This window comes from Cotesia glomerata, linkage group LG7 (assembly GCF_020080835.1).
Source record: "Cotesia glomerata isolate CgM1 linkage group LG7, MPM_Cglom_v2.3, whole genome shotgun sequence".
NCBI classification, from domain to species: domain Eukaryota; kingdom Metazoa; phylum Arthropoda; class Insecta; order Hymenoptera; family Braconidae; genus Cotesia; species Cotesia glomerata.
Window position 1 is genome coordinate 22,849,605 of NC_058164.1, and position 12,232 is coordinate 22,861,836.

The following is a 12,232-nucleotide window of genomic DNA, read 5'->3' on the forward strand; positions in this document are numbered from 1 at the left end:
TCGCAGTGCCACTGGATCAAGCTTCCTGACATTCCACTTTCGCTTAGAAAGATCGTGTTGTGGTACCGGAGCAGATGCCAATCCAACGTTAAATGTCACGAACTGGTGATCACTGCCACTGTATTTTTCGGATACTGTCCAGTTTTCAATCATGTTGGCAATTTTTGGAGTCGCCAACGAAATGTCGAGGATGGACTCTTGGTACCCCGGTCTTCTGAAAGTCGTGGTGCTCCCAGTATTTAGCACTATGAGGTCGAGTCTAGCCACGACGTCAGCGACCTCGTTGCCTCTGGTGTCGGAGAAATCAGCGCCCCATTCAGCCGATTTAGCATTGAAGTCACCAGCTACGATAACTTCGCCGTCGAACTTGGTGATCACATCCTCTATATTTGCCAGTTTCTGTCGGAACACACTAATCCCTTCGTTAGGTGAGAGATAGACGCTCATGAAGTAGGTTATGGGGGTTTGAATCCAGACAAAACCTGCTCCACTTCCACTGTTGATGGTGGTAACGTTCTTTGTATTTGCAATCCAGATTGCCGCCGTGCCAGTTTTGTCTGCGAACCATGCTCTATCTTGGAGGTTTAGATATTGCTCACAGATGAAGCAAACGTTGATCCTCTCTTCAAAGACTCGCTGGCGAAGTAAATTTTGCGCCAACACACATCTATTCAGGTTTCCTTGAAGTATGCGTGTCATTTCTGCCCTTTCGTAGCTTCGGCAAGTGCGGTGCGGAATACCTTACAAGCCCCGGAGCCTGAAATATGACATCAGCTGTCTGGAGCTTCTTGTTCCTGTGTAAAGAGGAAGCACTTTGGCTGTTCAACGCAGCCTGCAGCTTTGTGGTTTCCTCCCCCGCATTTAAAGCAGCACTTGCTTCTGTCAGGCCCCTTGCAGGAGTTCGTCGCGTGCCCGTATCCGAGGCATCTGATACAGCGTGTTACTTTTACAACTGGTTGAATGCGGCAGTTGACCCATCCGATCATTATACGAGCCTTGTCAAGGATTTTGAACGCGCTAGCCTCATCTATCTCGCAGAAGGCTGCCCGGTTGCCCCGTCGAGTAGGCTTTGTCAAATTTACCCGTTTGATCTCCAGGCTGTCGGTGAAGTCACGTTTGAGTGCTTCGCGGACGTCGTTCTCAGTAGTGATGGCATCCAAGTCCAGGATCTCGATCGTTGCTTTTGGTGTAAACGTTCTGACTGTACCGATGTTAGCAGTTGTTGTTTTTATCGCAGCCGTGAAAGCGGTAGTGTCTTCAGTCTTGCAACCTATTTCTAGAAGAACGCCCCCTTGCTTCGTTTGTTTGATAGACTTTATGTCTACTCCAGTCTCTGTCGGATTAACCTTGGCTTTGATTTCCTCGAGAAGATCGGCCTATGTTCGCCCTTCAGCTGGTTGGACAAGCACAGCTTTAGTTTTTATCTTCTTCCTCCTCGGTTTCTTGGAGCCAACAATGCTTGGCTGGTTTTGGGCTGTAGCAAATTGAGCCACTGGCTCCTGTTCTTCCTTTTTCTTGTTTTTCCGAGTCATTTTGGTCCAGGTATCACCCCGGGCTGTCTTCTTATGTGCTGGCTTATCGATTTCCGAGGAAGGGCTGGGCGTGGATAGCGGCCTCTTCTTGTTTTTCTCTTCTCTATGCTGTGTTTTCTCAGGAGTGACCGAAAACGTCTGGGATTTTTTGTTCAGATCCGGAGATGTTTGCGTGGTTCTCGCCGACTTCGTTGCTGGTTTGTTGGCCAACTTATATGCCGTGGCAATGGACGCTACTATTTTTCTGAGTTCATGGTGGAGATTTCGTTTATCCTTTATGAACTCAGCTAATTCTTCGATCTTGCTACCGAGCCGTTCCATTGGCGATTGTTGACCGGTGACAGTCGGTAGAGAGTTTATCCTCCCTCGGCATGTGTGAGTATTGACGGCAGTAACAGGTCTTCCACCTATTGGAGGAAAGTTTGTTTGCTGTGCGTCTACTTCCATCAGAGCTGTTTCTTTACTCCCTGTAGCATTGCTAGCATTGCTAGACAGCAGAGCCATGGAGTCTACTCCACTGTTCAAACGGTCGCTTGATAACGACGAGTTCAGGCCCGTTTGTACGCCTTCCCTCGCCGGCACTGAGGTATCCCTCCTCTGCACCGTAGACGATATTTGAAATTGTTCTGACATTTCCATACCATCTTTTGCTAGGTTTTAGTCCACCCCGAGTATTCTATTTCCTCGGTACCCGACACATCTGACGTGCAGATTTGCCGGGCATTCCCCTATCCGCCACCTGGGGAGGCGCCCGATGCGGGACCCAGCAAGCCCGACACGAGGTGTGTGTGTGTGTGTGTGTGTGTGTGTGTGTGTGTGTGTGTGTGTGTGTGTGTGTGTGTGTGTGTGTGTGTAAGTATGTAAGCCTCTCATAACTGTTGAATGGCACGACCGATTCGATCGCGGTTGGCACCATTCGGAAGGGCTTGTCCAATCTTAGATTTTGGATACAATTTGGATCGATTCGCACCGATAGATTTCGAAAAATCTAAAAATAACTGTAAAAAAAAATTTTTTCAAAAGTGGTTTTTATTAATAACTTTCGAACGGTTTTATCGATCAACTCCAAAAACTAATCAGCTTTTAACCTTGAAAAACCACGTCGATCGCCACTAATCTGGTCAAAATCGGTTAATTCGTTCGAGAGATATCGTGCAGGAAAGAAAACCCAAAAAAGTGTTTTTTCGGAATTACTCCGAAATTTCTAGTTTGATCAATTCAAACTCAACAATTTTCCATAATGCTTATATAAACTTTGTCGAATGCCGCCAACCGCATGAAAATCGGTTCATTCATTCGAAAGTTATTGCGGTTTGAAAACTCAAAAAATAGTGTTTTATCAACCTTCTATCAAACTTTTGAGCTTGAAGAGCTCAAAAGCATAGAAAAGTTATCTTTTTGATCTCGGAGAGCTTAAAACAACATACAAATTGTATTTTTGAGCTCGAAGAGCTCAAAAACGTCGTGAATGCAATTTTAAGCGCCCAGGTATGGAATTAGCGGGAAGATGCAGGGATGGCCTTCAGGGTCAACCGTTTTTCTAATTTCTTTTCAAACAACGCACTATCGTAATTATAATAGGATATTTTTAGTAGAGAAAAAAATTTTCTTCAAGATAGTATATTACACTATTAGGGCAGCAAGTTTGAGATTTCCGCACTGCGTGCCATGATGCCTGAGGCGTATCCGACGGCGTGCAGTTCAGAGCTCTCAAACTTCTGCCCGTGTAGTGTATAGGGGAGCCTGGGGCACGACGGCCCCCTTAAGCCGATTTTTTCTTTTTGTGGCTTTTAACCTTAAAATTTATTTATTTTCCATCTATTTCGAACGAATCAGTCGAAATTTCGCAAAAAATCGAAAAAAAAATTTTTTTTTCTGGGGCACGACGGCCACCTACCCAAAAAATCATATAAAAAAAATTTTTTTTTACTAAAGCTATTACCATCAAAATCTAGAGATTCTCCTCCCAGAAAACGGCGTCGAGGGAAAACCACGATTCTTACGAGTCTTGAGTATCACCGAGAACTCGCAGAAAAAAAAACCCAACATGAAGCAAAAAAAAAGACTTTAATTAAACAAAAAAAAAAAAAAAAAAAATAATAATAAAACAAAATCAAAATTTCCTCAGAGTCCTCAGAGTCATGGATTCAATGTAAAAATTGTAATAAATGGTCTTATGATTTTTGCGCAGGTATTGGCGAAGATTATTCTGAGGAATATGTCTGTGATCATTACGAATAATCGTATATTCATTAAAATATCTCGATGTGATTTCCTAATCATCGAACATTTATATTTCATGCTTTATTCAAAGTTTAATTTTTGTTAATGTCTTAAAAAATTATTATAAATTTCATTTTTAAGCTGTTGATTAGTTTTAAATAGATAATAGTTAAAAATATAATTAATTTTTTTTATTGTACTCAGAGGTTTTGAACCCACGTATACAAGAAAAAATATAGATGTTATTTAGCAATGAATTGGTTACATTAGTTTACATTGATTGAAATCACAGGTTGAGTTTTCAGGTTGAGCTTTTAAAATACGTAATATCTTAAGCCAGACTTTTTTTTTATATTTTTGTCAAGTCAAAATTAGAAATATGAATTGCGTAAAATAAGACATCCTTGGAGGAATTCAAATAAATTTTTGAGATAAGGTTTCTGTCTGGTGCAGAGGATACCGTGATCAATAATTAATAATATAATTATTACTATTTTAATTTCAAAAATTCGTGTTTTCAATTTTTTTATAAGCTATACAATTCAACTTTTCATTAAATTTTTCAGTTTAATTAAATTCATTCTGATTCATTGATCTGAAAAGGCCTAAAATAATGAATTCTTTAAATTTGTCATTTTTTTTCGAGCGATCCATTATGTCCCACGTATCACAGACTGGCCCGAAATATCATAAAAACATCATAAAGGTCATAACGTGACGGAAAATGGAAAAAAAAATTTTTACCTAATTTATGAGAGGGGCCGTTATGCCAGGGATTGTCGTGTACCACTCTCCAGTGATGGATTTACGCCTAGGCCTGCGAGGCCCGGGCCTAGGGCGGCGAAATTTTTGAAATTCCAAAATTTCAGAGACGAAAAAAAATAAAGACAGTCTCCTTTGAAAATGAGTTCAGATTAATTTTTGTAAAAAATTTTCTCTAGAATATATTATAATTTAATTTTTTTATTTACTTTTCAGTCTATGAATAGTATTTTAATTTTTTAAAAGATCAATTATAGTCTTTATCGAATGATGTTCTTTACTTTTTGTTTCAATACTGAAATTAATCATATGCTTATAAAGCTTTTAAAAATTACTAAATCTTAATAATTTCGCAATTTGTTTTTAACTTTAAATAAAAAGAAGATATGCACGTATTAAATATCATTGCGGTATTTATTTAAATGTCAGAAAATTTATTATTAACATAAATAATTTTTCATGAAAAATATATCCCATTTTTTTCATATTCCATTTTTTTGCATTCCAAACTAATTGAAAAAAAAAATTGAAATTTTAGTTTTCATCTAAAGTCAGAAAAAAATCTTTCGATATTCTTCATCCAGAATTTCAAAATTATATCGTTTATTTATGTAAGCTGATATATATTAAACCAGTTTACATATATAGTTACATTTATGTGTTTATTATAAGTATAAACAAAAATTTTAAGAATTTTGTTTTCTGAGTGTTTTATTTATGTGATCGTAAACTCAAAACAAGAGCGCTACGCTTAACAGAGGTCTTGACGCGCTTGACTTTGTTTTGTTTAATACAGAAAACAAAGCATCGCGCTGTAGAAAAAATACAGATATCGTTCCAGTCATAAATGCTCTTCATGTCTACAAGTCTCGAATCATTTTATTCTGTTTCTTAATATTAAAAAAATAATTGATTGATAACTTTAAATAAGGTGTTAGTGGTGTTTTTTTATAATTCGGTCATAGTTGTGATTTTATTTTTTAATTGAATATGAGTGGCTACCGAAAAAAACTTAGTGGTGTAGAATATCGTAAAAGAAAAGCAGAAGAATCTACAAAAATAGACAGTTTACTAAAAAAAATTCCAAAAATATCTAATTTTATTACTAGCTCAACTAATTCTTCTAATAATGACCAACAACCGTCATGTTCATCTGTCGTAAGTATTTTGTTATAATTGTGAATAACTTTTTTTTCGATATGAAGTTTTAATTTCAATAAAGAGTTAATAAATATCAAGTGTCTAAAATTATTTTTTTTATAGCCAGAATTGGAAGAAACTTCAGCACAAGATAACGAAGAAGTACTGTCTAACACTTCTCCATCACAAGATACGAACAGGACGCCATCAAATTTCTCTTCATCACAACATACAGAAGAACTCCATTCAACAACTGATATTATACGATTTAATAGTGATCCTTTTTTATGGAATTTGAATGAAGAAACACGGGATTTTATAACTATGAACGGTATACCACGAAATGATAATACGGATTTTAAAAATTCTAAAAATGTTTATAATGATAAAACAAGGTATTGTTCCAAAAGTTTATTTCAACGTACATTGAAAAATGGAGAGATTCAACGCCGTGAGTGGTTAATTTATTCAGAAACTAAGGGTTCTGTATTTTGTGTTCCATGCTTATTATTCGGTAGAAGTGTTGAAACGAATGCTTTTACTGGTGAAGGATTTCGTGATTGGAAAAACTTAAAAGCCCGCCTCGAAGGTCATGAAAATTCTGATTTTCACAAGACTAACGTTAGTTATTTTAAAGCTCGAGCAGTAATTCACGGGCGTGTTGATCAACGTCTAATAAAACAGCTGGATGAGGAAATTACATACTGGAAAATAATCTTATACCGAGTCATTGCAATTATTAAATCACTAGCAATAAGAGGATTGCCATTTCGAGGAAATTCAGAACGAATTGGAGATCCCCATAATGGAAATTTTTTAGGAACAGTAGAGCTTCTTGCTGAATTTGATCCATTTTTGTCTGAATATCTAAAATTGTACGCGCACCCTGGTAGCGGAAACACATCGTACTTATCGAAAACAATCTATGAAGAAATCATATTATTGATGCAGAATAAAGTATTACAACAAATTTCTAGTGAGGTGCAATCTGCTAAGTATTTTGGTATAATTGTAGATTCTACGCCTGATATTGCACATGTCGATCAGCTTACTATAATTATTAGATATGTACGTGATAACGGTGAAATTGTTGAAAGGTTTCTAGAATTTATACCAAATATCGGCCATAAAGCTAAAGATATTGAGAATGCTTTGTTAAAATCTCTAGAAAATAATGGTTTGGACATAGTGAACTGTCGTGGTCAATCTTATGATAATGCAAGCAATATTTCAGGTATTTTTTTAGGCCTTCAGACACGAATCAAAACAATTAATCCTCTAGCAGATTACGTTCCTTGTGCTGCTCATTATTTAAATTTAGTAGGATCATATGCGGTTGAATCCGTCACAGAAGCAGTCGATTTTTTTTCTACTTTGCAAGAACTATATAATTTCTTCACTATATCCACCCACCGTTGGGAAATTTTGGTGCAGCGTACAAATTTAAGAATTAAGAGTCTTCCTCAAACTCATTGGTCTGCTCGATATGATGCCTGCGCGTTAGAAAAAGAATGGTCTGCAATAATTGATGCACTGGAATTTATTGCTGAAAGCGAAGATGAGAAACCGACAACACGGTCTGAAGCTACGGGATTGCAGCGAAAGTTGCAGCATTTAGAAACAGCAATTCTAGTCATCGTTTGGAATGTAATTTTAGATCGATTTAATGCTGCTAGTAAGAAGATTCAAGAATCTCAAGCTGATTTATCATCTGTTGTGCAGATATATAGTTCTCTGGCTCTATTTCTTCAGGACATGAGAGACAGATAATTTTCTGAATACGAAGAAAAAGCCAAAACACTATCTGGCGTCCAAGATTATTATCGTTATGATACTCGTCGTAAAAAAAACTAGAAAAATTCAGCCAGATGAGTCACGGGTAAATGAAAGAATACCTTCTTCTGGACAAGAAAATTTTCGCACAAATGTTTATTACCCTATTTTAGATACTCTGAGTGTGCAATTGGCCGGACGTATTAGTGCATATGAAAAGCTTTACGAAAAATTTAATTTCTTCGATAATTTATCTGAAATAGATACAACCGAATTAAAAAATCTTGCCAATAAATTAGTCGACAAGTATCCTGACGATTTAGAACAGACATTAGGCAACGAATGTATTCATTTACATTACCAAATTGAAGATTCTTCAGCAAATACGGAAGATGTACGCTCTGCACAAAATATATGCAATGTATTACGATCACGTAGTCTTCGAGATGTTTACCCAAATGTTGATATTGCTTTACGTATTTTTTTGAGTATTACAGCTACAAATTGTTCAGGAAAAAGATCTTTTTCTACTGTAAAAAGAGTAAAAACCTATTTACGTGCCAGTATGGGTCAAGATAGACTTAATGCTCTTGCGTTATTGTCTATTGAAGCTCAACTAGTCCAAGAAATTGAGTATGATGATATAATTTATATTTTTGCGCGGACCAAAGCCAGGAAAAAGAAATTTTGAAATTGATTAATATTAAAAAAAAAAAAAAAAAATATTTATTTATTTGTCTAACGTTTATTACTTATATATCTGAAATATTTATAAGTTATAATAAAAAATTATATTCTAACGAAATAAAGTTATTTTAAATTTAAAATAAAAATATTGTATCAAAATTAATTAAATTTATTCTAACATTAAGAGCGGCGCGATAAACAGGGCCTAGGGCGGCATCAAGCCTAAATCCGTCACTGCCACTCTCCCCTGTATGACTCAATTTTTTGTAAAATTTTTCAGTTCAGTTAAATTTTTTCTGATTCATTTTACCACAAATTTATCACAATTTAAAAAAAAAAAAATTTTTTTTCGTTACAATTTTTTTTCGAGTGGTCCATTATGCCCCACGTATCACATATTGGCCCAAAATATCATAAAAACATTACAGAGGTCGTAACTTGAGGGGTATTAAAAAAAAAATTTTTCCCTAATTTTTGAGGGGGGCCTTCGTGCCCCAGGTTCCCCTACTATTTTTCTTTATAGCCGGTCGAAAGTACGTAAAATATTTAATGTACTGCATCGAAAAAGAATTGACGCCTGCCCCCGACATTTGCGGCACGAGCGAAGCGAGTGCTGCTGGTTGAAGGGGGGGGGGGCATCAAATAAAAAAATTTTAATGTAAAATCAAATAAAAAATAATTAAAAAACATTTTTTTGAAACATTTATAGATTCAATAAAACTGAAATTTCTTGAATTCAACAAACATAATAAAGATTATTCTCGGTTAAAAATAAAAAAATTAGGAAAACGGTTGACCCTGAAGACCATCTCTGCAACTTCCCGCTAATCCCATACTTAGGCGCTTAAAATTGCACCAATGACGTTTTTGAGCTCTTCGAGCTCAAAAATAAAATTTGTGGGTTATTTTGAGCTCTCCGAGCTCAAAGAGATTGCTTTTCTATGCTTTAAAGCACTTCGAGCTCAAAAGTCTGATAGAGATTTGATAAGACACTATTTCCTGAATTTTTAAACCGCAATAACTTTTGAATGAATAGACCGATTTTTACGCGGTTAGAAGCATTCGACGCAGTTTTTTAAGCCTCACAAAGAAGCTTAAATTTTGAATTGATCGTGCTAGGAATTTTGGAGTTATTCCGAAAAAACACTTTTTCGGTTTTCTTTCGTTCACGATATTTCTCGAACGAATCAACCGATTTTGACCGGACTGGTGGCGATTGACGTGGTTTTTTGAGGTTAAGAGCTGATTAGTTTTTAGAATTGAACCTTTAAGCCGTTTAAAAGTTATTCCAAAAAAACCACATTTGAAAAAAATTTTTTTTTCAGTTTTTTTAAGATTTCTCAAAATCTATTGATCTGAATCAGTCCAAATAGTTTTCAAAATTTAAGTTTGGTCAAGCCCTTTCGAATGGCACCAACCGCGATGAAATCGATCAAGCCGTTCAAAAGTTATAAGCGGTTCACATACTTTCACACACACACACACACACACACACACACACACACACACACACACACACACACACACACACACACACACACACACAAATACATACAGACACCGTGACAACCTCGCGGGGATAGTCAGGGAAGCTTCCTGTGATCTTCAAACGTCGAGATCTGATGAAAACGCGATTTTTGCAAAACGGGGTGAAAACAATAACTTCCCGATTTTTGAAAATCTTCGATTTTCTTAGCGGGAAGTTAAAAAAACGAGCATATTATCTGAAAATTAACAATAATTAATAAAAATCAAATTAAATTGTTGTTACTGCGTACATTTTTCTAAATAATTCATTAATTACATAAAGTTGATCCATTTTACACACGTCACTGTCAAACTAAATCTTAGTACAGTACAATCTGGTTATAAGTTACATCGGATGATCTACTCACTCTTACGACAGTTAAATCTTTATCTATATCTCTATCTATATATGAAATATTTCATGTAAATAGAAAAAAGAAAGAAATATAACCAAGTTGTATTGTAACATCAATCGTAAATGATCAGCGTAAGCAAAACAAAGTTAGTAACAAATGACTAATGTCAGTCGCGGTAACGAAAGCATTTTATGCTCCCGCTGTTATAGAGGGCGAATGTGTAGCTTAATTAATGCACGAATCTTTAACTTTCTGCCTCGAAATATGTGCAAAAGATGCGTACTTTCGACCGAGGTAAAAAGAATAGTATATTACACATCTAGGGCAGTAAAATAAGAAATGTCTCAGATCACATGTAATTGTTGTCCGAGGCGAAGCCGAGGTCAATAAACATGTGATCTGAGGCTTTCTTATTTACTGCCCGTGATGTGTATACTATTTTTCTCCTTGACGGAGGCGGAAAGCAGCATTTTCATTTAGCGCAGCGGGAGGAAAATTGACGCTTTCCGCCCGGAGGTGAGAAAAAAATATTAAATAGTTTTTTTTTATGTTGACCATTTCACCGAATAATGCAAAAAATTAAATTTGTTCGTTAGAATATAATTTTAGTGACATGTATTAAATATACCCTGATAGCCAGCGCTTTCTCAGTAAGTAGTTGCCCAGATAGCCACACTTACTGAGTAAAAATTTACTTAGTACAATATTACTGCTAAGGTGATGGTAAATTACTGGTAAGTTCGACGATTGTAGCACGGCGACAACTAGCGATGAATTCGAACAGTAAATTACTATAAATTTGCTGCTGGAAATAAAAGGCAATTTACTGGTAAACTGTTGACAGTAAAAAATTACTGGAAAATCGGAGACAAAATACTCTTCGATTTCCGATTTTTTTACCTTTAATTCTTTACTCAATAATTTTTTGTCGGATATTTACAATTAAAAAATGAATCAGCAATTTCAGGTTAGTTTATTTATTTGTATATTCTTAGTATTATTTATTTTTTTAATATGATTCTTATGATTATTATATTGATATATAAAATAATCAATTATATGATGTAGAAATTAACTTTAAAATCACCAATGAAAAATCATTTAACAAAAAATCTTTTATTATTATTTTATATTGTGCAACAATATTTTATATTGTGGAGCAGAACATGACAAGACCATTTCAAATTAGTTCGGATGCTATGAATGCTTTAGAAAGTTCATTTGATGTTACTCCTCAAGCTCAAAACCCTTTGCCGCCTTCAGGAAAATTAAAAACTCTGAAACCAGTGATAGTCAAAACACAATCTAATGCCAATCACAATCCATTGCTAATCAAATGTAATAAGATATTAGAAGAGGTTCTTGCCAAAATTAATTCGATGGATCAGGGAATGCAGTAAGTTATCTTATACATTATTACCATTCAATTTTTGTACTCATTATCACAACTGTATTTGTTAAATAATTAATGTTTCATTTTTCCAGGAGAATTGAAGCTAAACTAGAATCATACGATACATTTTTAAAGTAAGTTATATATTAATATAGTTCACTGACGTTCCATAAATTTCATTTCACGCATATATAACGCGAATCCTGCAAAATGAATTAGATTTTAGTCAATTTTTAAAATTTTTTCATTACTAAAAATGAAGTACAGCATAATATTATGAGGTATGAAATTAGAAACTTAAAAATTCTGTATTATGTACTTTTCACCGCTCTTCTACTTAAAATTAATGATGTTTCAGGGAACTTAATACCACTGTTGACGCGTTGAAAGGCAATGTAGGAGGAATGAAGAGCTTCATCAAGCCAGCATTTGTACCATTCAGGACACAAGAAGATATTGATCTCTATGAGGATACTCCTAAGGAGCATAGTCTAATTCTCGTAAGTATAATCAACAAGTTGAATGAAATATCTTATTACAATAAACAAAAGGACGTGTGTGAACAAAATGTGATTTTAATTTTTAAAATCAACTGTCACATTTCATTCGCGTTTTCCAATGACTCAATGGAAGCATGCAAAGTTCCAACTTTCAACGCTCTTTTACCTTTAAATTACCACAATTATTGTCGTAAAGACATATACGATTTAAAAGTATCGTTTTTGAGAACATAGAAGCTCATAATAATTTATAAAATTCTCTTTTTAGCCGAAAAACGTTTTGATAAATAATTTATGACAACAATACTCTCGGTGTTGGCTGATAAAATGAAATATTCC

At 35.1% G+C, this 12,232-nt stretch overlaps 3 protein-coding genes across 3 annotated transcripts in view; all 3 read left to right on the forward strand.

Moving 5' to 3' along the window:
- The window catches only part of LOC123269817 (apyrase-like), a 54,350-nt gene that overhangs the window by 17,414 nt on the left and 24,704 nt on the right, over window positions 1-12,232 (forward strand). The gene's annotated exons all lie outside the window — the stretch shown is intronic.
- LOC123269766 (zinc finger MYM-type protein 1-like) lies at window positions 5,508-7,427 on the forward strand. The gene is made up of 2 exons (XM_044735601.1): window positions 5,508-5,675; window positions 5,781-7,427. Exons 1-2 carry the CDS (start codon window positions 5,508-5,510, stop codon window positions 7,425-7,427), a joined length of 1,815 nt encoding a protein of 604 aa, XP_044591536.1.
- LOC123269767 (zinc finger MYM-type protein 1-like) lies at window positions 7,486-8,121 on the forward strand. The gene has a single exon (XM_044735603.1). It carries the CDS (start codon window positions 7,486-7,488, stop codon window positions 8,119-8,121), a length of 636 nt encoding a protein of 211 aa, XP_044591538.1.